Source organism: Falco naumanni, chromosome 9 (assembly GCF_017639655.2).
Source record: "Falco naumanni isolate bFalNau1 chromosome 9, bFalNau1.pat, whole genome shotgun sequence".
Classification (NCBI taxonomy): domain Eukaryota; kingdom Metazoa; phylum Chordata; class Aves; order Falconiformes; family Falconidae; genus Falco; species Falco naumanni.
In genome coordinates, this window is record NC_054062.1 from 24260526 (window position 1) to 24285061 (window position 24536).

Sequence of the window (24536 nt, forward strand, 5' to 3'; positions counted from 1 at the left end):
CATGAAAACAATAAATGGGGAGAATGTTATATTTGTTTTACCAGTTTGAGGCATAATTTATGGCTGTGTGTGCATATAGTTTCCTGTTACCCCTGTATTAAGGCTGCGCCTCTTTGGGTATTTTCCTTAATTTTTTCATGTTGTCCAATGTCTGGTCTGACCATGTTGAGGATGGTGGCAGTAAAAATACTCTCATAGCTTGACCACTGTTGTTTTGACACCATTTAGCTTTATGTAGTGGCAAAAGCATTAATGACCATTAGTCTTTGCTACTGCACCCACCACAGAGGCTGTGCTTATCCAGGTGCGTTTGTGTGGAAATTTTAAAGAAAAACCTATTTTTATATATATGTATATGCAATGAGAAATGTGAAATGGTGGAAATTGTAAAAATGGTGGTGGCTGTATTAGAGAAGTGTTCTTGAAGCAGCTGATACCAGAGGAGTAAACAAGAACTAATGTGGGGACTAAACCTTCATATGTGGCTTAAAAAAAATCTGCATCATTTAAAATGCTCCAGAACTTAGATCTAGGTTAGCTAGGTCCCAGTGTAAAAGGAGGTCTCTCTTTATGTCTATTCTCTCCTAGCCCCGAATACACATGCCAAAAGATGGATTCCAACTTATATCTTCTGGATACCAAGCATGGCTAAAGCAGGTTGGACTGTATTATTGTTATTCATCTCATGTGAGGGACCGTGTTGGATACCTGTGCTTGTCTCATTAGTGAAGTACATAAATGAGGGTGTAATGAAGTTATGGTGCCATGTTAGCTGATACCCCTCATAGCCATCACTGTTTTGTGTTTATGCATGCTGTGTTTGTATAACATTATCTCACCAGTCTTATGAATGTGCACTTCCTGTAAATAAAAGTTCAAAATGCAGTCATCTGAAAGTGAAAAGGGTCAGAGTCTGAAAACAAATCGGCAACAACAGCTCGAATTACAGAATTAAAATGGGCCTTAAAACACAAAGCTGCATGGTGGTGGTGCTGGTAATAATGGGGAGGCCACTGGGTTAAAACTCAAGAGAATTGCATCTAGCGTCTAATTCAGATCTGCCTGGGTGAAACAAGTATGGACACTTACATCACATAACAATTGTGCAGTTTGACACAATCTGACACTATGGGGACTCCCCACTTGGAAGTGGCTTAGTGCTATATTACTCTGGCTATTATTAAAGGCCAGGCTTTAGATGTCTCAGCAGTCTGCCTCTAGCAATTGCTGTCAGCTTTTCACTTTTGTGAGTGAAAAATCCCCTTTCAGAAAAAATAGCTTAATTTACAAATTGCCTGTACAAACCCCTTCTCTCATGAAGATACACATCTGATGAATCCTGCATCCTTGAGAATACGTAGCTTAAAGTTGCTGTTTTTGTAGAAAGCCAAAATGATTGTGGTGTTATGGCAACGAAAACTGAAAATATGGAAACAGCACAGATAAGCTGCATCCTGTTGTCGTGGCAACTGGAGTTATGAAATGACGAAATGGGGTGGTGAAGGGTTCTATAGTACTGTGACCCCAACAGAAACAAAGAGCAAAGTCACTTGAGCGGAGTGGGAGAGAGTGAAAAACTACAGCTGCGAAACCCCTTAAAACACAAGAGTTTTCATTGCAGGTGCTAACAGGATGGCATTGATTCTCTCCAGTCTTGTCTCAGTATCTTACAAGTAGTAAGTAACTTATTTGTGCAAGTTGCTTACAGCTGTCAACTTACATTGACTTCTGTGAAACTGAGAAGAGCTTGAACACCTGTGAAGAGATGGGCATTGAGTCCTGTATTAATATGCAAACCATTTCTTTGGGTGAGTGATGTGTTGCAAAGGTGAAGTGTACTTTGGATTTCTCTCAGGGAGACCATTTCTCTCTCTCCGCTCCCCCCTGCCCCAAGTCCACACTAGTGAAGGTCAGCTGGGACATTGAAGCTGATGTTTTCTTGATTTAAACTTTGCTGAGCTGGAGGCAAGGTGTCTCAGAGGAATCTCAACTCTGCAATTATCGTCTCACAGAGCTCAAGTTTGTTGACCTATGGGGCATGGCATCAGTTTCTGTTACTTATGTGGTAGGTCGGGAGGACAATAGGAAGAGGATTGTATGGCTGTTCTGTTTTTCTTTTACTTCCGAGGCAAACAGCATTTGTTCTTGTTGTGTTATATTACCAGTGCTCTGATGCAGGTGGGATATGTGCTTTTTTGATTCTGAAAATACTGAGAGGAGAAAAAAAAATAACCTCAAAATGCTTAGTTATTCCAAGGAGACTTTCACACTAGGCAACCTCAAATAATAGAAAACCTTACTTTTTAAAAAATATTTTTCTGTATGGCTGCTTTCTTTTTGATTGTAGGTTTTCTGTTATTGGTTCTGAAGCCTTTATTTTAAATCCTCTTACTCCTCCTTGATCCAAGGAAAAGTTATAAACCTGAGCTTGTGTCATCAGCAGATGCTGTCATGGAGAGAGCTTTGCTATTCCAATTTAAGTGCTGTGATTTCACTATAGGAAGTATCTGGGTAAGGGGGCTGATACAAAGGGTGGAAACTTTTGGTCAAGAGTACTCATGAGAAGCAGAGAGGTTAAATTTTTTTTGAGGTGAGACCAGTTTGGTGTGGGATACATACCCAAGGTCTTACTTCCAGATTCTTCAAAACTGTATATTGGAAAGAAAGCCACCTTTGATGTATTTAAAAGCAGTAATCATGTATGCATCCAGATGGAATGGTGGCTGTGCATCAGGTTTATCCTCCTGGTGTCTGTTTTTAACAGGGTCCTAACATAATGATTTTTTTATTATTATTTCCCCCCCCCCCCCTCAGCATAGCTGAGTATTGATCTGCAGCCAGACTTACACAGAATGTGAGAAGAATCCCAGTAACACATTGTATTAATGTGAGCTAAAAGCAGGTTATATTACAGATGAGCTGGAGGAAGATGGAGTTCTGCAAGACTGGACACATACCATAAATAACAATAAAACTGACAATTTTATCTAAAAATTGTGCTGGCTGGATTTGCGTATTTTCAGCCTACTTAAACTGGGGATAATAGTTGAACACTACCTGAGCATGGGTCGCCCACACTGATGTCATTACCCTCTGCCCTTTAATGGCAGGTTTTTATATTTAATGTTGCTGTGCTGCAGTGGAGAGCTGTATTGTGTCCCATGTGGGCTGGAGGAAATACAATACCAATGGCCAGGAATACATGTTGCTTTAAGAATAGCATTTTAAGTAACTTGCAAAGCTGTCTTCAGCTGTTTCCTGTGAGTTTTATCTTTTACAAAAAGGCAAACACCTACAGGTAATTTATTCAGCCTCGATCTTCATTCAAGCCTTTCTTTGAACGGCAGAGTTGTGCTGCTAGCAGTCTGTAACATCTCATCACCTAGATGTTGACCCTTTGAAGACAAGCTGCAATTGACTTCTAAGGGGAGGAAGGGGGGAATGTTTCTGTATAAATATGATCAATAGGCATGACATTCCAATTCCTATATTATATTGACGTTTTCTATGATTTAAGCCGAACGGAAATTGGGCAAATTAAGCTCTTAATTAGCTGAAACACTTACAAAACATTATTCTGATTACATAAACGGGGAAATTAGAAGTATCATTTTAAGTGGTTTGTGAAACATGGTAATTCAAAGTTAAAGCTAATTCCTCCCCTTTGCATACCATTGTGAGCAAGTATGCATCACATAGGGTATGTAATATAATGTACTCATCTGAGTCTTTCTGCCTCCCACTGTCTTTTGGAGTAGAATTTTTAGAGCAAAGTTATAAACCTGTAAATGTGTTTTATGCTGGAAATTCTTGGTGCTACCTTAACTAGATTGGTACCAGCAAAGGCCAGTATAATCAAAACAAGGCACTTCAGATATTAATGGTCTGCACTTCAGTCAAGTCAGCTGGAAAAAGAGTGTAAAAACCAGGACTGTGGTGATAACAGGATTCTCCCACTAGAATTGCACTTCCTAGGAGAAAAATGCAATGATTCTGGAAATACTCTGGTTTTCTAATTTTGTCATTTAGCATCTCCTCCTTATTTCTAAAACATATATTCTATTTTCAGTGGATACATATGCTTTTAAAAATTTAGATACTAATTCCTTGGGTGGAAAGTAGAAATAAACTTTCTTTCTGCAGTTCATTATTAATACTTGACACTCTTATAGTTGCTTGAGAATGCAAAGTGCTATGCAGACATATTAGTTATCCTTGAAACACTTTTGTGTGGTAGGTGCGTAACATAACAATAATCCTGAGAGATTTTATGGAAATAAATAAAACTAGAGATGAGGGAAATTCTAATGAAACCTCCATTTCATCTCTCCACTAATACAGGTTTGTTCTCTGCAGTTTGTGTGATGAAAATCTGGACCAAAGTTGTAGAAGTGTCCCAAGCTGAGGAGGTTTCAACCCATATCTTGGAGTAGGGTTGGGCATTTTTTTAAAGCCTCATAGCTGTTCAGGCTCAGTGATGGTTAAGCAGTTGGTATATTACTCTTTTTGCTTTTTCTCAGAAAGATGATTCACTATTCTCTTCTTATTGGCTCCCTGTTGTTTCAGTTTTTGCTGTTTATATGTCAGAGCTTCATAATTAAGGCCACATGCAGTCTCTGACACCTCTCTTAGGCAGGGTAGTTCAGTTATCCTTGCTCTGCAGATGTGGAGCTGAAATGCGGTGCTACTCTGCCCAAATTCATGCAGAATGCTTGTGTCGAAGGATTGGATTTAAGTTTTATGGCATGGTAAGATTTTAAATTGCTTGGAATTGCTGCAAAGTTGGGCTTTGGACATGATGAAGGTTAATAGCAACTGTGTTTTCTTGCTTACGAAAGAGCCTAATGCTCTTGCTCTTATAAGATCTCTATTTTAAGCCTTCAGATAGTTTCATGCTTTAGACCTTGGTGAGATTGCTTTTGTAAGTTTGGGTAGGGCTTGCTTTTAACAACACTATCTTTGGCGTTTCTTAAAGCAGCACACACATGTCTCTGCATGTTACACTTCTTAAAGAAGGCTATGGCATCTGAATCTTAAAGCTCTGCAAGTGCACAGGTTCAGATTTATCAGCTTCATGGATTAAAGAGCTGTAATTATGAGAACATTAGTATTGTCTAGTTCAGATACGATCTATACAAAATCCCTCAAGCACTTGGCAACCGAGGATCTTGTACACCTTATGGATGGGAAGTTGGCACCTTTCTGGGGTGTGTGATTTCTGTTGATGTGGAATCCTGGGGGTTGAACTCCAGTTACTACTCTTTGGGGAAAACATTTCCTCACAAACATTTACCTAAAAGGTGTGATTTGATTCTCCTGGACCCCACTCAGGTAAGAAATTATTTGGATAATCTGAATATGTAACCCCTTTTTTATGTCCCTTGGTTTTGATATTGAAGAGTAGTTGGTGAACTGGAGGCTCTGGTAAAAAGTTACTGTAAGCTAGGAAGTTACTAGATTAGAGAAGAGTTTGCATAATATGTATGTTAAGGAAAATTTACTGACCAATTACATGAAAAGTGGGAGGCTGAAGGAAAAGGAATGATTTACAGCAGTTTGAGCTGTATGTGCACAGTAAAGCTTGCAGAATGTAGTAACTCCCTGAGCCATAGGCTGAAGGGAAAAACTGCTGCACTGAAGTCTGTGATCTGTACCAGTGTAAGAAGTCCGGTATTTCCTATGTTTGGAATCTAGGAAGTATGTTACAATTGAACCCTGGTAGCATGTTTCAGCCTCTGATTTGTGAAACCTAATTGTTCTGAAGATGGATCCTACAGTTGTCCCAGGAACATATTCTCAGCTTTCCCTAAGTGAGATATTGGGGTGCTTGATTTGCAGTTCATGAAAATGCTTCAAGAGTCTTTAATAAGATAGCTCTATTACTTTTATTATTGCAAAACAAGAGCACAAGCCACTTTTAATAGTCTTCCATACATGCTTGGGGCAATGAGACCAAAATGTCTGAATGCAGTAGAAGCTGAGAAATTGTGAAAAGCACTGGTTATGACAGCAGCTGCATGTTGCCCTTCACAATTCTGGTGCACGATGTGCCAGCTAGAAGAGCTGGCAGTTTGTGGGCTAGTTGAACCCTGGGAGTTCATCCTTCTCATGGTAGCACTCCAAGGAGTATTGTAGTTGCCTCTTTATGTATTCCTTTTCTTACCATGGAACGACTTTAAAGAAAAAGACTACCAGTGACAAAGGAAGAATTATCCTGTTTAAAGTGCAGGCAATGGTGGTCGGGGCTCTAAGGTGTAAATTTTAACTGTATGAATTTTGGCCATTGTTTTTGGCTTAATTAAGACTTACAGGTTTTAACATTTTTCTTATTTTCAAATGAAAACAGGCAAAAAACTTTTGAAGAAAGTCATAAAAGTATTAATTTGCTCTGAGCCATGCTAGTCTCTTTGGTAAGTTCATAATTAGGCAGGATTTTTTTTTTTTAAAATGGCTATTCTTGTCTCTCAGGTATATAACTGCTCCATAACTGGTAAATCTGTATTCATATGTTAGGGATTTTAAAGGCGTATTATTTACACAATTCACTGGAATGGCTCCTTGGAAAGCTGGGTGGCTCTCTCATGTAATTATGTATTTAGTATGCCTTGTATCCACTGTTGGGATAGGGGGGAAGAGAAAAGAAAAAACAAAGCCCCACAAAAAAACCCTACTAATATTAAAACAAACAACAAAAAAAATTTCATTCCATTTTTGCAGGGTTTTTTGAAGCCATATCATATACCTTTTTCTCAGATAAAAAGCCTATATGATCAAGTGCTACCCAAGCTAAAAAACGAAGTATGTATGGCAGGGTTTTTTAATTGTGAAAGTACACAAGATGCACTAGGAATTTATTTTCTTTTTTTTTCTACCTATATCATGTATATTTAATCAAAGAGAACACCTCTCTGAACTGTAGAGGGAAAAATAAGAGATACCTTTTCATTTTTATATATATATGTGAGAGGTCAAAAGGATGAAAAGTGTACCAAAGAAAGGAACCAAAACCACTTTTTAGCCAGGAGTAAATTTCTGGAATTGTTATTAAGTTTCATGATACCAACATTTGTAATGTAAATAGCAGCTGTCTTATCTGATATGTTTCATACAATGTATTCCATGCTGTGGTGACAGGAATAGTGCACATTGGACACAATGTGGAAGCGATGTGTGTGGTATTTTTGGCATGGGCTTAGTTAAATATGTGGCCAAAAGAGGATCTGAGTGGGATTGAAAAGTATTGGGGTTTGTTCTCCCATTTATTGTGTTATCTGATAAAATAATTGTGAATATTAAGAATCCTAGTAACATCTGAGTGTGTGTTTAATAAAACATTGTGAAGGATTAAAATGTGAACATCCCATATTCACTTTCTAAAGTGATGAAAAGAGGAGGTGGGGAAAGATCTGTCTCCTCATATCAAGCTTAGGTCTGGTGTGGTTAGTTCTAACACTCTTCAGAGCATCCTTTACGTTTTATCTGCTCCAGTTTGGGTGGTAGAATTTCTAGCATTTTTTTCCCCTCTTCTGTTGTTTGTAATAACTACGACTTGTGTTTCTGTTTTGCTTTGTACAATCTTAGCCAGTTCCCTGGCTTATGATCAACTGGACCAACCAGAAGAAGTCCCATTTCTCTCAGCTTTTAAACTCTTCAGCTCGTCAACATGTATCATATATTCATTAAGGAGCATAAATAGAATATTGGGTGAACAGGATCTTAATTCCCATGTCCGAAAAGAATAAGAATTGTTACTGGTTTATCTTTAGAGTTCAACTGCATAATGCAGTGGACACTGTACTAAAAGGGACGTAAATCTGAACTAGGAAAGCTTTGAAATAGTATTATGTATGGTTGACCAAAAATCAGCCCTTGGAAAAAAATGTGGTTTCCTTCTTGGCTTTGCCACTAACTTGTGAAGATGTGCAAAAATAAGTCAGGTTGCCTGTAAATCAAAGGTGTTCTAGGCACAGGGGTTATCATAAAGTTGAGGGGAGGGTTCAGACAGGGATAATAGGTTATTATACTTTATCATGTTAAAATGCACCACAATTAAAGACAGTTGTTCTGTACTACTGTCTAATTAATTTCTCTGAAGTGTTTGTAAAGAAAATGTCCTTAGGCAATTGTTTGGGGTTTTTTTTGTTGTTCTTGTTCTACAGTGAGTTCAGTACAGTGTGCTTGAGCTTTCATACCTGTGGACTATAGCTGTAAATTGTAGTAGTTCAAAAAGTTTTGGTTTTTTCACCATGTAGAGCCCACTTAATTTTACAGGACAAGGTGATATATTTCTGACCTGTAACACAATTTACTAAAACTGTGTTAGTTACCCTTAGTATATTGTATTTGCTGAAGGACTAGAAGAGAACAAATTTGATAAAAACAACCCAACACACCCCCCCCCCCCCCCAACAGTCTGAAATGGTAATGTATAATCTAGTAATGCAATAGCAAATAAAGTAAATAACCAATATTTAGTACTGGCAAAAATTTAGTCATTGAGTGTGTATTGAGATTTGTCTTTAGGACATCAGGTAATTGGAAGAGAGGGTAGGCTATTAGAGGTGGAACATCTGATGTAGTCAAAAATGTTCTTGTAATATAGTTACAAGAATAATTGAATAGCTTAAAATACGGCTTCCCTTCAGCTCGTGGTTACTGCCCACTCGGCTCAGCCAGTGACTGTGAATGCTTCTAGCCTGTTTTAATTCAAAATAAGGCAAGCCCATTTTAATCACCGATGGAGCAGCTGGTACCAGCCCCTGTCAGGAGGAGGATGCTGGTCTTGTTTGAAACTGTTCCCTATATTTCTGTAGTGGGAATATATATTTCCCTATATTTCAGAGTTCAAGGGGTGGGTCTTACAGTTCCTTTTTCCAACTGATTTTTGTGTTTTTGTCAAATAATTCCCTATCTTAGGCCACTTAATGTGTACTAAAGATGCTTTTATAAGTGAAAAGCTTTTTGTCTCTGGGTCTGAAAGTTGTGCAGATGTCTGAAGTATTAATGCAATCGGGAGTCAGGAAGGTAGAGAGTCTGCTGCATCCTGGCCCAGCACTTAGCAAGCAATATCAGCATTCCCATTTGGCTGTGGTCCAACCACCGTGCCTCTCTGTCTTTGTTTTGAAGAATCAATGTAGATTGACTTGAGTCCAGGAGAGGATTTTGTCAGTCAGCTTTCAAGTAGTGAACACTGAGGCCAGTCCCTTGTTTGTGGAGCTGACAGTACAAAAGTGAGTGTTTGATGCGTGGCTTGCTCAGTGGATGGGGATAGAGGCTGTTGAGATTTTTCAGAGATCAGGCTGTAAATGAAGTTGTTCTGTTGGGTCACTCATCTGATTTACACACAAGCTGTTTCTATTGAAGCACCTGGGGCCTTTTGTTCATGCTTGTGAATAAGCCTCTTTCAGTCACCACCAGTAATTTAGCGTCTCTGCTTCCTTCAATAGGTAAAAGGCAAGTACAGGAATGACATTTTCTCCCACTCTGTGTGGAACTTCACACTTATTTTTTAAAATTGGTAACAGAACTGTATCAGTGATACAAATTTTATTATATACTGAGGCAGATTCGGAAGTTACTTAAGGTGTTGGTAATTTTTTACCACATACTTCCTAATTCTGGAACAATACTAAGCAGTGGGAATGCATGGGTGAGTAATGATATCTGTTGGAGGTACAGAGAGTTCTGCAGAATAGATCTCCAATGTTTTCCTTTGCTATTGTGGCAGTTTTAGAGGAAGACATTTCATTATGTTGTAAGTACCCTGGCACAATGGAGTGCCCTACCTGCAGTTTGTGGTGACTCCGACTTGAGCCATAATCTCACATAAACTTCAAAGCAAGATAAGCTTGCTTTTCCACTGATTAGAGTGGTCCTCATTTTTCCTGCCTCTGTGTCTTTCCATGCTTCGGTCAGTACAAGTATTTAAAGTAACTTCTTTTATGTTGTCAATCAATTTTAATGGTAATCAGTTCTTTGAGTTCATTATCACAGTATGAAAACTTGAGCCAGCACAAGGGATGGGAAGGCTTGATAAGAGGGAATAAATGATTGGGGTAAGACTTTGATAAGTCTGAATGGGGGGAAAAAAAAAAATTACCCTGTATTTATTTTGTATTATATTATGAATCATGGGGTGGGTAATGGTAAGCAGCTGATGCTTACCTTGCGAATTTGCTCTGCATCATCAAAGGTACCATGCTGTAGTTAATCTCCCTTGTTACTGTGATGTTCTTGGAGAGTAATAAACAACTTTGATTTAAGTAATTGTATTATTAAATTGGTGAAATGCTTGACTATAGATGTCCACTTCATGTATATTTTTTTTTTTCAAGGCTGATTGTCACAACAGCTTTTAATAGCTGCAGTGATACATATTGTATTACAAAGAAAAGATTGCTGGCATTTGGAAGGTTTTTGTATGTGGGACTGTTTTTCTAGGAGGTTAGGATGGCAGACAGAAATATGGCTCAGATTTTTGTGGCTCATTATACTACGGCTGTGATTTTTTTTTTTTTTGTCTTTGGGAGGGGCATTATTTACAAATGCATGTGATATGAAGTACTCAAGTTCTTGAGTTTTGGTACTTTTGGTGCTTTGTTTTTTTTTTTTTAAAAAGTCTTGACTTTACAAAAAGTGAGGTGAGGAATTTATTTTGAGGTATCATAAACTTCTAATGAACACATTTGTATAGGTTATGTTCCCCAGCAGTTTGTAATAGCGTTTCTGGAACAGCAGTGTAAATTGCAACAAAGTACAGCAAAGAATGTGGTGATAGACAGGGTTAATCTCTCAGTGCCTGTCTGTACAGTACTAGGTTATGGATGTTGGTGATCACCTTTCTGCTCATTCAAGGATGGGTTATATACCTCTTACATACTAATTTAGTGCTAGATTGTATGAGGTTTTCTAGCCCTCTTAAGAGCAGCAAGAAACAGTGGCTCAAAAGGCAGCTGTCATTTCATACCCATTCCAGCTGCCCTTTCCACTCAGATTTCCTCCCATCCCCCCTGTAAAAAAAGGGGGAGGGGGGGGAGAGATAGGATTGCAAAAAAGAGTATGACTGTTTGAAATCTCTAATGTTTAATCTGTCATATCCTACAGTTTTCTTAGCTATCTGCCAGTTTAAAATATACTTGTTTTTTCCTGCCTTGCCAGTAATTAGACAAATGCAGCAGTGCTTATGGCATCAAAACCTCTGTGGCCGGTAGAGCAATTTCTATCATAATATATCCCTAAATTTAATAGTAGTGGTGTAAAATTAACAAGCAACTCACTATGTTTCAGGGGTAATGGCTTTAATTATCAAAATGGCTAGTATTTTCCTTGATTGGCTGCTTTGGCTCCTCTTTCGTGTTTCTGTTTGGAGGAACAGAATCAATTTGTTATAATAATTGTATTTTATTTAACAAATAACAAGGCAAGCAGAAACATGAAACTCCTATAAAGTGTCACCAAGTTCCTGTTCACCTTGGCTTGCAGGTTTTCCTTTTATCCCCTTTACAGACAAACCCCAAACCTTTTCTTTCCCTGCCAATATTAAATTTAAAGTTGTCATTTCCTTTTCTGCTTTCCTTGCAAAATTGCTTGCTTTGTGTTGTGCCTGGAGCATGGCTGTGCATGAAGAAGAGGTCTGATTAATTGGAAAGAAACTTTATGTTACTGGAAAAGCTTGCACATTGGTGTGTGGATCAGAAATTTACTTTCTTGTTCCACAGTGCCTTTTTCTTGCTACTGTGACATCTGTAAAGCTTCTGTCAGGGAAGAGACTCATCACTAGTTTGTGTTCTCTTAAAGATGTCTCAGTCTTTAAGGCCAGGTGCAGTTGTGTTGATGCCATTTGGCTAAGCCTTGAAAGTTCCTGTAATCTGTGCCATCCTGTCTCATACAGTCCCATCTCATAGTTGTCCTTTCTCTGCAGTGCTCTATGCCCAGATCTCTGTGGCTGGGCTGCTCCAGCCTGGCGGACAGCATGCCCTCACTGCGATGCCTGTATAACCCAGGGACTGGCGCACTCCCAGCTTTCCAGGTACTTTCTGTCTCTCTCCGCTCCTTTTCTTTCCATCTGTGTATGTGTACATCTCCTTCTTTACTTGCTTGCTTGACCTCCATTTATTCTACTTCATCCTGTATGCCTCGCCTATGTCATGCAGATCTCTGGTATTTAAACCCATCTTGTGTAGATTCAGGGCAGCTCAGTGCTGGGGCATTTGCATTACCTCAATATAATATAATTATTTTGTCAAAATTGGCTTGGTACCATCATCTTTTCCATTGGCTTTCAATTGTGTCAAAAATATACCACTTAATTGTATTTGGCAAACAGTATCCATCACACAGTCTCCAATCTGGCTATTCATGCAGTGATTCCCCTTCTATCTAAATTTTGTCTGCCACTTAGAGGACTGAGGGGGTGGGTTCATTGCCATAGTGATAACTGATGCCAGCATTTGTTTACTTCAGGTTTGTTAGCAGTAGTCTGGACATCTTGATCACAGAAAATTATTGTACAAGTAAGCTGTCAATCAAAAGGCAAATAAAGGAAACTTATTTTTTTCTTTGGTCTCAGAATTTGTTAGATCTAAGCTTTGCTCTGTCATGAGACAGGTTTCTGCCAAACAGATTGTTCAGGTGCTTCAGGTGGCCAGGGAGTCTTACAAAATGCACACACTCTTCTGTGGGGAGCGAGAGAGAGAGGCAGCTATTGGGTGAGCATCTAGAAACCTAGACAAGGCTCTGAAGATCATTGCAAGCATTTTACGATGACATGTGCATGTAAACAGCAGAGACCGGGCAGCAGAGATGTTATTTTTATATCGGATGCTCTCTCTGAGATGTGTGAGCTTAAGTGACTGAGGAACCTTAGGAGTGTCTCTATAGAGAGTGTGTTTATTGGGGCTCATGGTAGCATGAACGTTTACTTCAAGGTTTATGCTGCTGGATTACGCTACTGCTGACCAAACCTGTGGCAGAGAGTTTTGTTCACCAGCATCTTGCAAAAACAGATGTAATGAGTAAGCTAGAATCTTTCTGAAATTTTCAGTCAGTTTGGTTAAAGTTAATTATCTGCCTCTAAAGGACAGCACGCGAAGATTATTTTGAATTTGACTTCCTGCTTCCAGGGCTAGGAGAGTACTGTGGAAATAATCCTATCAGTCTTGGGAGGTTTAAGTGTCTTGCATCATTTTGCTGCAACTCTTTTTGCTGACCCAGCAGTAGCACTGATGGGCTCTGGAAGGTGTCCTGCCAGGCCTCCTTTGCTGAAGCAAGCTTTTAGTGGAGCTTTCTGTGGGGGAGGAGGAAGACGATTTTTTATTAGTCTAAGAGGACTCTGGAGACAACAGGCAGAGTTTAGACTCCTACTTCTAATCCTGATTTGCATAATTTGACTAAATCGGATAGGCCTCATTTTTTGGGCTTTCAGCTGTTGAATAAATCTCAGCGCTCTTTAAGCTCAGGTTTTAGAAAACCTTAGCAGGAAGACAGTTTATAAACTCAAACTGGGACTCCTTTTTTTTTTTACTTGAAATATTTTTGATTACTCTGAATAAGCATATATTACAAAGGGGAAGGGAAATTAGCCTCTTTTAGCTCAGTATGTTCTTGCCAATGATAGACATGAACAATAACTTTTCTGCTAATGCAGTGCATTGATGTCTGGGGTCAAATGAATCAGCTGCACAACCATTCAGTGTGTACTGCCTTCTTGGGAGAGTAGTAGGACTTTTGACATTTACATTCCTGCAGATTTTGAGACATTTCCATGTGTGTTTAGTGACCATGGGAATTGGGGAAGTCTGCCCCATTTGCCATCTAAAATGGTATACTGGTACTCTTCACAGCACTCTGTCTGCTATGTTGAAGAATGCATTTAGTGCCAATTGAGAGAGAAACTAAACTGCCAGCAACAGCTTCTGCAGCAGCGAGTCATCCATATTTCAGTCCATTTTTGTCAATGGGCTTTGATCCTCATTAACTTGAATGGTTTGAAGAAATTTCCCCTCTCTGAGGCATGGCTTCTGCATTTTCCGTTGCAGAAGTCTGCATGCGGAGTGGTTTGGAGCCTGCTTGAAGCTGTGATATTGCAATATTTCATTGTTCTTTAATGCTTTTTTTGGTATCAAATCTTCAGGAAAGCATTGAAGACTTCCTTGCAGCCCAGCAAATTTTCTCATATTATTTTCTTTTTTCTGTAGCAAGCTTGAAGTAACTGGAGAAGCATATCAATGTTCTTTGCTTGTGGCAAAAGAGAAGATGCCATCTGGAAGGCTACTTAGTCACTGCTGAATTTGTTTAGTTATTTACATGCTTACCTTCAGATGCTCAGGCAGAAATGTGGAAAGAGGCTCTTTTTGAATAGCTCGGTTAAATCCCTGCTGACTCCTCATGAGAAACATTGGCAGATATTTGATTTAGAGGTGTTTCTGTTAATATGTCCAATAACTTAATTTTCCTTCTTTGTGTGTTTTTATTATTGGAGATACTTGTGTGAAAACAGGATCTTCTGGTTCATCAGCTCTGTTTGGCAGTCCTCCCACAGTGGGAAAGGTTTTAGGGCTAAACCCCTGAATGAGTGAATAAAGAGCTAGAAACGGTGGTTCTTAACAACTTTTATCTCAAACAGCTTTGCAACTGATAGTCTATTGTGTAACTGAATTTCATAGAGGTCATGTTGGAGGATGACAGCAAATTGGAACATGAACTCCTATTAAGGCACTGTGGGAAGGGGTCAAAGAGGGTATTTTGACAAGAGAAGGCGGCCAGCCATTCCATTTTCAGTGGCTTGGGTGCCAAATTTTACTGTTCTACAAAGCAACTGAAAACTAGGTTGCATGTAGATTCTCTTAATAATAAAAAAAATAAATTTATGCAGAGTATATTATTTTTGTTAAAATACCTGCTTTGGAACTTTCCAGATGTTGCCAACAGGTGTCTGCTTTCATGACATTTTTTATTTGAATATACTTAGCCTTTTAGAATATTTTTCCATGCAGGCTCACAAAGCTTTATTTATGTTGCTTTTAGTAGTTGCAGTTCTTTGAAAATTCTGATTTACAATTACACCCATCAAATATGCCAAGGAGATGATTGTATTAATCCTTCCAGGTTTGCAGAAGACCACAGTATTTAATTTATTTCTGTAAGCTACTGTATAAACAAGGAGACTTAAGGAGCAATTTAAAAATCTTGCTAAAGGTTATGTACCAGCGTAATCAGAGAACAGTCCAGCTCTTCTTTTTTACCTAATTGACACCCATCACAAATACCAGCTCCAGTTTAGATTGTAAACTTTATGGGACGAGAGTCATGCTTTTACTACTTTGTCTGGACTGTAGGCACAAGTAAAAAAGTGAAGAGTTGTCTTGTCAGCTTTATTTTGCCAGAGCTGAATCTCTACTTCTGTAACAGACTCTAGTAGTCAGAGGAGGATTAACTTTTGTGGCAGAGGTAGCAGCATCTTGTTGAATACAGAGATATCTCTCAGGAATGCCAGAAATTCACATTTTGCTTTACTTGAAGTGAAGAAGGTCTTGATTATAAAGAACTACATGTCAGGGTTTGTCAGATGAGGGGGACTAACTTCTGCCTGGTTTTACAGAAGCAAGGGGTGTCATCTTTAGTCTGGGCAGAAAGCTGTGTCCTGCTTGAGAAAAGCATGGGCATGCTGTGCTAGGCAAATGGAAGTGAACAGGAGCACCCCTAGTGCTGTGCAGTGTGGATATGATGTACGCCTCCCCTTTCTTTGGACTGAGATTGCTTTTGGAAACAGGTGAGAGCATGAAAGTTGTAAATGGGCTGTGTAGTGATGGAAGCCTGTTGTACCCGTAAGGAAGAGACAAACTAATTTCTCAATTTTTTTTTGTTCATATTTTTGTGATAGGAAGAGGAAGCTTTGTTGAAGTAGCATTGTCAGTAAATTGTTAGAAAAATTCCTTCAACCTGTTCTTACATTTTTGCCTTAAAAGTTGGCATTTTATTGTCAGGAAATACAGTGTTAATGTGACTAGTAGTATGTTATTTATGGTTATACAGGAGGTTAAAGCTAAAGTCTTGGGGTGGGCAAACTGCATGCTCAGAAATGCATTTGTAGGAAATTGTTTGGCTTTGGAGCCAATGCTTGCTGGCGTGCGTAGTGCTGTCTCTGACTGGGAGAGAGATGGGGTGTCCAGTCAACAAACTCCGTTGGTGTGGAGATGTGCCTGTCCTCGACCAAGCCTGGGTTGTATTCCCCGCTCATGCTCTCCCAGTGGCCATGTGAAATCTGCCTGTGGGCTGTTTATGGTGCGCCTCAAATGGAATCATAATTTTGGTGACTAATAGCCAGAGCATGTGGCTGCAGCACCCCCCCGGCTGGTGGCAGGCTCTCCCCTGGTTATGAATGTCGTTAGGTGGCCCCCAACTGTTTACAAGACAGCAGAGGTGAGATCTTTGATTGACAAGTCAGAAATGCATTAGATCATTCCCTCTGCCAGTCTCTGGTTCATGCTGTTAAAAATGTCAGCCTCTCCAAGTTTGAATGGCAGCCCGAGGGCCTCAGAAGCTTTTTGTTTTCTGAGATGGAAACACAAATTGGATGTGTGCCTGAGCGCTTCATCCTGGGCTGTAATTTCATCTTTTAGCTAAGAACCACAAGGTACATGAGCAAAGCACCCTGTAAACAATAATACTGGGGAAAAAAATAAACAAGGTCGTGTTTCTGGTACGTTGATCCACTGGTGTCCTGACCTCTATCACGTTGAACATCTCCACTCTGATTGCTGTTCCCTTTGGCATTACAATGAGAGGAGAGAGACTGACACGGGAGGCAAAGATTTAAAGTTGCAGTGTTGTTGCACATTCCTTGTATTGGCTATGAAATATTGAACTGCCACAATGTGACACCTGGTTTTTTAAGCAAAGTTTCTTGTTGGAGGTGTTAGGCAGCAGTTGCTCCTGTTTCTCCTCATCTTACCACCTGGCAGGAGCAATTATAAAGGCATGAGAGGGGACATGAGAAGGAGCAGAAATGAAGCCAAATTAATTGCGTAATTTTTGCACTTGACTCCAGTCCCTGTCTGTGGTTCAGACTTTTGGGAGCTATGCTGTAGGATGACCATGAGGGTTATCCTAGCTGGGGATTTATTTTTTTTTTTAAATAAAGTAAATGCCCAGTGACTACAGAACAGCTTTGTTAGGCATATTTAGTGTTTATCCCCCTTTAAATCTAATGGCCTTTTCTGGCTGGTGGCATAACCTGTGCTGTTGCTCGGTGGTGCTGGGAAGCCCACTGTACTCTGAGAGTCCCCAGCTTGTGCTGTAATAATCACAGCTCTCAGGTAAGATGCTTCCTTCCTTTCAGGTGGCAAAGAAGTCCTTCTCTGTGGATCAGTGGAGATGGTTTGGGTTTTTTTTGGTAGAATGATTTAAATTTGGTGTTTATTCTGCACCTGTACTGATCGTCAGAAGTTGCACATGCTTTTTATTAGTTCTTCAGTCTGAGTATCAAGAAGTATGACAGCATCTGTCACTGAGAAACACCACCCCACTATGCCCTGCATGATGATTAATTTAAACTGCATTCTAGCTAAAAGCCCTCCCCCCCCCCCCCTCCCTTTTAGCTTCTGCATTAATGGTCTCATTACTATGAAATGTGCCCTTCCTGGTAAGGAGAGGGCAAGGTCTTTAGCACACTGGCATTAGTTTGGCTGGTTAGTTTAAAAAAAATTATACAAAACTCATCCGAGTTTTCTTTCCTCCCTTGTTAGAAGTCAGAAAGGTGTATCAAGCCGTAGTGACAAATGGCATATGCAGCGCCACACCGAAGGCGTACAGGTATTTTTAAAGCTAGCTCCAGTTCCTCAGGATTGTGAACATCTGCTTGGAGGTATTGTAGAGCTCCACAACGCACTAATTGAATTACTCTTTTTCTGGAGTTGCAGGCTGTGCTAATTGAATTAGAATCAGGCAGTGCGGGTGCGCGCACGCGCTCAGCGCGCACGTGCGCGGGGGCGGGGCGGGGCGGCGGGCGCGGGCATCCCGCGTACTGTGCTGCCCTCCGACGGCCGCGGCCGGTACTGCGGGCCGGCTGCCGCCCCTTGCTGCATGCCTTGCGTTTCCTAATGGCACTTCTGTGACTTTTCCCTGGGCTTCCCAAGTCTAATCTTATTCGTTCTTGCTTTATATGGAGAAAGGAGGCATCGGGCATACCTCGCTGCGGTCCCCTTGAAGCAGTTATAAATGTTTGTGTGCCGCGCACCGGCGTAGTCCGCTATAAATCACTTGACTGGGTTATCGCTTTGAGTGTGGTGGCTAGGTGGGCAGTGTTTCTGAGGGAGCCAGTTGCACAAGATCAGGTTTGCCTATTTCTGCAGAACTGGTAAAGAGCTAATACCACATTAATTTGAAAATTAAAATATGGACTTTTACCACAGATTTGGAGAAGTCGTGAAGTACTTTATCATCCAGCATGTAAGCCAACATTAGAATTCAGTGACTCCTGGTAAATATAACATGTGGAGGTAGTTCGGAATAACTTTAAAGGCATACATGGATATGGAGAACAAAATGAATTATTTCTTCTTTGAAATCAGATATTGTGTGACCACGTGCAAATTTCAGGAAGACCAACCCCAAACACTGAGTAGAAATGCACTTGCTAAATCTTAAAATTCATAGCTCGAAGAGATACTTTGCTGTACTGTCAGGTGGATTTCTTTTTATTTCCTCTGCTTTCTATTGGCTACTAATCATATAGTGCACAAAAATAGTCAGATATTCTCTATCCTGTATTCTTTCTTCTGTAGGCAGTGAAATTACTCAGTTTTCCATACAATTCCAGCCATTTCCACTCAGCTTTCTGTATGTTTGGTAGATCATCCTCATAAACTGTATCAGAGATAAGATGGTATTTATTTTGCTTCAGTGGTTTTTCCTTGGGTTTTGCTACTTTTCGAATAGATGAAAATAATTTACTAGAATGCTCTGCAAACTAAGTAAAATTAAACTATGCTTGTCAAAATACATAACCAGTACTCCATGATGTGCGTGATTCTTTATTATGTTTGTAGACTTGCCCTGTGTCTGGTGATGTTAAACAGGGCTTCTAATTGGCACTGAGAATTAGCAAAGTGCTGCTATACACAGAACTTGGGAATTTTCAGTTTCATTGAAATTTGTTTAACAACCTGCTGCCCCAAAAATAGAATGCAGATTTTTTTTTTAAATGTATGAAATAGATTTGTGTTGCTTTTAGAGGAGAATTCCCAAACAAATTTATCCATTAAATTTGTTTTGATTTTACTTACTTTTGTAGTTTTTTCTCTTTTGCATATTTATATTTATATATAAATAAAGTATTAAAAACAATAACATCAGATTGTCAGCCTTCTTGACTCCCTTTCCTAGTAGTCTGGTAGACTGCTTCTAGCAGCCATTGCTGATGAAATATCCAAGTAACTCATTGGGTTTGCCCAAATGTTTATTTGGAGTTCATGTTTAGTTCTTAACTGACTGAATATAATTTGGTACCATTGTGGAATTTTCTAAATTGTGCCTGTATATCGTAAGATCAACCATCGGCTTTTTGCCAATCTTCTACAAAAATCATTGTGATTTATTCTCTCAAAATACAACCATGTATCCAGCAAACAAAGGAAGCAACTCTTCATTCAGCCAATAAAGCTGCATACATTTTTACTCTTTCAGGAATATGCCTTGCTCTTCTATCACATACTCAGAGTAATAAGCTGTGCAGCAACCTTTTGATGTAGGTAATAACATGTGACCTTGCAAGAGAGTATGCTCCCTTGTGCAAATGAAGACAACTAACACATTGATGTTTTGTGATGTTCTTAATTAAAAATAATAATAATAATTGGCGTGTAGCATAGGACACCTACATACAGTGCCTTCTTTTGGTAGAAGTCAGAAGTGAAGATGGTCATGTTGGGGGGATTGGCGTTATCACCTTTAAAATAATGTGAGGGTGAGTTCTGTGCTGCCTTAATAAGCTGTAAGTGGGAAAGAATCCATTCCATCCAGTGTATAAAGTGCTTTTAAAAACAATCTATTTCTAGAACCTAAATTGTCCTGGGACCAGCTCTTGATATAAAAATTCATAGAAACCTGTTTTTCTGAGTGTGGTAACTTCTTGCCATAGTGCTGTAGTGTTAGAATTCACATTGGCCAGGTTGTTCTGTAAATTAAACAGTGACAGCTTCCCTCGGGGGAACAGCCAATGTATTTATGATGATGTGCTGATTACACAAAATACACTGCAAGCAGAAAACAGCTGCAGAGAACAAACCTCTTAAAAGAATACAATTACAAATAGCACCCTCAGTATTTCTAGTGGTGAAAGTAAAATACAGCATGCTAATGCAGGCTTCTAGTTTGCTTCCAAAGAAGACAAGAGATCTATGAAGAAGAGGCTGAAGTATGGTTGGATGCACACGCAGTGCCAATATGGAGTGGCATATAATCGCTTTCTGAAGGTGAAGGGCAAGAACATACCTCAGGCCTGCTTTTTAGCTGTCCTTGTTTCTTGAAATTTCTGTGAGTGTAGTTCCAGCAGCACTGGCCAGTGGGCCATCGGGGCTCTCTGGTTTTTGGCATTTTGACCACTGTGGTTCATTCCCTCTGCCCTGGTTAAAAACTGAGATGTGGTGAGTTGACTAATAAATAGTTTGTGCTACCAGTCTGACTGTTATGAAAGAGTTTGGGGGGGGGGGGGGGGGGGGGGGGGCGGGGAAGAGAGAAAGTGTCCCTGGTTCAAAACTGATCTTTCTTCTGCTGCTAATTGTTTGTTTTGAGGGAACTTTTAGAAATAAATCTGAATTGTTTTTTTCCTGGACTGCAATGTTTCAATTTTAAAAGGTCTTTGATGTTTATGTGTATGGCAAAGACTTGTACAGGCCGGTTTAGGATATGGCAATAAAACTTGAAACAAAATGTTACTGGACTGGAATTGCTTTGTGTTCTGTGGCTGTATGCAAGAAAAAAGTTTAGAGAGAAAACTAAGTTAAAGAGAAAAGATGGCGGTAAGAAGTGCTACAGTGGGATTTGTGTAAGGGGTTGTCGAAAATTAGGAGAATGTGGTGGTGGCAGCTCCCACAGCTGCTAATGCCTCACTTTGCAGGGCTTGAAAACAACAAAATCTCCAAAACACAATCTTTTTATGTCTGAGATGAGCTGTCACACTTTAATCGTTAAAATGCAACACTTATGGCTATGTCATGTATGTATATGGGAGAGTTCAAGTACCAAGAATGCCCTTTCCATCCCCACTTTTTGATAGTCATTGATAGGTAAGTACAAAGCCTTTTAAAAGTCTGGGATTTCTTGTGTTTGGTGTCTTTGTTATGTTCCAAGACCAGTATCAATAAAACATGTTTCAGATACTGGGCAAGAAATCATCTGCTTAAAACTAAGAAATGTTGCCCTTTCAACATACAGATCTGATTTAAAGCAGATGAGGAACAACATTGGCACTCTAATTTGGAAGGACTTAAATTCACTTGCTTACGAAGAAGAATCAGGCTTTCCATCTATGGATTGCTGGCATGTACTAATAGACTGTTACTCATCTGTCTGTATTTTCTTTAAATTGTTTTTGAGCCTCCCTGTGTTGTCCTGCTCTGCTGACATGTATCCCATGTGGCAAGAGGGAGTTTTGTATAATCACCCTGCTTTAATCAATAGAATAATTGATAAACCAGATAAGATTTAAACTGATTACCTCCCCGAGTAGAACTCCCTGAGGGCCTTGGACTCTCTTAATTTTGACATGTATGTTGTGTACCCTGTGGATGAAGTGCAGTTTGAATTATCTGTTTTTATTTGCTTAATGACGGGGAGGGTGTTAAAGTCAAATGTTTAATTAACCCAGCAATGGGCTGCGCTGTCACTTACACACACATCCAGCTGATTGAGATATCTCACCGAGAATACTGAATAGGAATGATAATGTGGCACTGAGACGGAAGATTGCTTTTTCAATCCATTTGCTGGGTCACTGCTTTGAATGTCTTATTGGATGAAAGGCATTCAGCCTGGAAAAAAAAAAAAAAGCATTTAAGTACATTTTGTTTTCCTGGCCCCTCTTCACCAAGAAGTTAACTAAAACAGATATGTTGTAGGTTTAATAAGCCATTTATGTTGTAGCAAAAAGCTGCAAATAGTGGATCTCAATAGGCAGTGATCTAGAGCTGTATAGTTTTCTATAGGAACAAAAATGTTTGTTTAGCCCCAAGGTATCTGAAGGCAAGAGACTATATATGCCTTTATCTTCCCTTCTTTGATTGCTTGACTACCCACCCCATTTGATGGTCTCCATAGCAGGTACAAGTCTTCTTCCTCACCCGGCAGAATGAGATGTGCAATAACGTTTTGTAACTCCTTGCTCTAGTTCAAGAAAATGGTGTTTTGGAGTTGGAATTATTTTGTAATAGCAGAACCTAATAGTGAGCTTTTAAATGGAAATGTTACAGGAGGGGCTGTTGTGTTACCACGTTCAAATGTCGTCTAGCCAAATCAGGGGGACCCAGGCGTTTGTTTCTTGGGAGGCAGCTGTTAAAAGTCTGCGGTGCTTGCTAGCTGAATGTTATGTGTGGTGCCTAATTTGTGATTTTTCCATTCTTTTATTAGAAGATTCTAAAATTTTTTTTGTTTGATGTCATGGAAGGTTGCAACATGTTTAGATTTGCACTTTTTTTTTTTTTTTCTTTTTGGTATCTGCAGTGAGGTTTTTCAATAGCACTGTATGGAAGTAAACACAACATATATTGGAAATTAACTAAATTTGTCCCATAGTCCAGTGGTAGATGATGCTTCCTGTAAGGAAAGCTGGAAAAAGCTCTGAGGCCTGCCTGTGTGGACAAATTACTACTGTGAGGCACATTGGGGAGGTGGAGCTGTGTCACCCAAACATATGGTAACTCTGTAGGTACTTCGAACCTGTTTTAGATTGAAAACCAAGTTGCCTGGGCTGCAGGATCACCTGGCTTACATTGTCTGAGGCATAAAGATACTGGTGCCTCTAGAAAACGTGCTGTGAATTCACACCAATCTAACACTGCAGTGAGATCACAGAGTGGCCATTTCTTTAAACAAGCGGCCTGCTTTCATTTGCTGTTTTGAGGAGGAACCATGCCTAAACAGTTAACACAGTGTGGGGGATAGAATTTGGGGTTTCTTCCCCCATGCTGTCACTTTGACTTTAGGCAGGCAACTTCTGCTTCATGCCTTTGTTTTGTATCTCCTTCTCCCTTATCCTGCAGTGAAAAATGGGAAGGAAAATACAAGGAAAGCAGAAAAGTACAGTGAGATGAGGACAGTGTGGTTGAATTAGGTGTTCGGGAATGAGAAAGCCATGGACTCTAAGGAAGGGGTGTGACAAGAAGTGGAGGTCTTTTTGTCTGCTTGACAGGAAAGCTTGGAATGAGAGTTTTTTTTGGAAAAAATAAAATAAGTGTAGGGATGGGAAGGGACGGAGTTTTATAGTGACACCAGTGAGATGGCATTGGTCCTTTGAGGAAAGTAGTTACAAAAAGTTAGAAAATGCTTCAAGGACATGAAATCTGTAGCAAAACTAGCCAATTTTACAACCCATTTCTCAGAGCACTTACAGCTCCTATGCAGATGAAGCTGTAATAAATATTATACAAAGAAAGTTAATCTGTATCTAGAGAATTTTAATAAATAAAAAGTTTTTAAAAACTCCCTGGATCCGTTGGCTCTTGCTAATTCTTTGTTAGTGCTAGAAATACGTTTTTGACATCTTTTTTGGATGTTAGCTTATGTTCAGAGCCTGTAAAAGCTGACTTTGTGCTTCCCTCCGTCCCCCTGGGGAAAAAATAAAAACATCTTATTCAAGCATATAACAGCTCTGATAAAAGCAAAGATTCGTGGGTGGGGGAGGGAAGAATCCTGCAAAATGTGAATTAGTGAATAGTTTCAAACTTTAGTACTTTAACACTCTGGGATGAGTGTTGAAAATGCATTTTTGTGGAAGGAATGTAGCAAAATGGAAGCAACAAAGAATTGAGAGCCAAGCCTTGATTGATTCTGTTTCTCTCTAAAAGACTTCTGTTGCATGTGAAATCCCTCTTCCTGAAGTATTCTACAATTTTACAGTTCTGCAGTCTGGCAGAGAAATTTAGCTCAGCTGAAACTGGTTAAAAAAGAATTTGAGCATGAATTTAAAAGGTTGGAGAAATCATTAAAGTTGTCCTGAAGAACAGAAAGGTGAGCATATATGCAGGATCGGTCACTAGTAAGAGACAAACCAAAGCACAGCGATAAGGAGATTCAGAAAGAGTCCTGACACCAGTCTTATATAAATGGCCTGGTTGGATATTTGGAAGTATGCTCATATTATGTGTATTATAAGGTTAATTGGGTGTTTTCATCCATGCTTTTGGGGAATATGTGCTTTCTGTTCCTTAAAAAGATGTAGATAGCTTTGAACTACTATAAAATCTTGAAGTACAAGATGTACGCCGTAAAATCATGCATAGAAAGTGCTAGCTATAAAAGCATATGTATACCTGTGAAGGTGC

At 39.5% G+C, this 24536-nt stretch overlaps 1 protein-coding gene across 6 annotated transcripts in view; it reads left to right on the forward strand.

Annotated features, from left to right (window-relative positions):
• Nucleotides 1-24536, forward strand: part of BTRC (beta-transducin repeat containing E3 ubiquitin protein ligase) — a 116816-nt gene that overhangs the window by 15749 nt on the left and 76531 nt on the right. For 2 of the 6 annotated variants that reach the window (XM_040606005.1, XM_040606007.1), the window contains exons 2-3: nt 589-657; nt 11921-12028. The exons of 1 other annotated variant lie outside the window; for it this stretch is intronic. In XM_040606005.1, the coding sequence (XP_040461939.1) occupies nt 589-657; nt 11921-12028 (177 nt within the window). The remainder of the gene's footprint in view (nt 1-588; nt 658-11920; nt 12029-24536) is intronic. 3 more of the 6 variants (XM_040606009.1, XM_040606011.1, XM_040606006.1) reach the window with 2 other exon arrangements.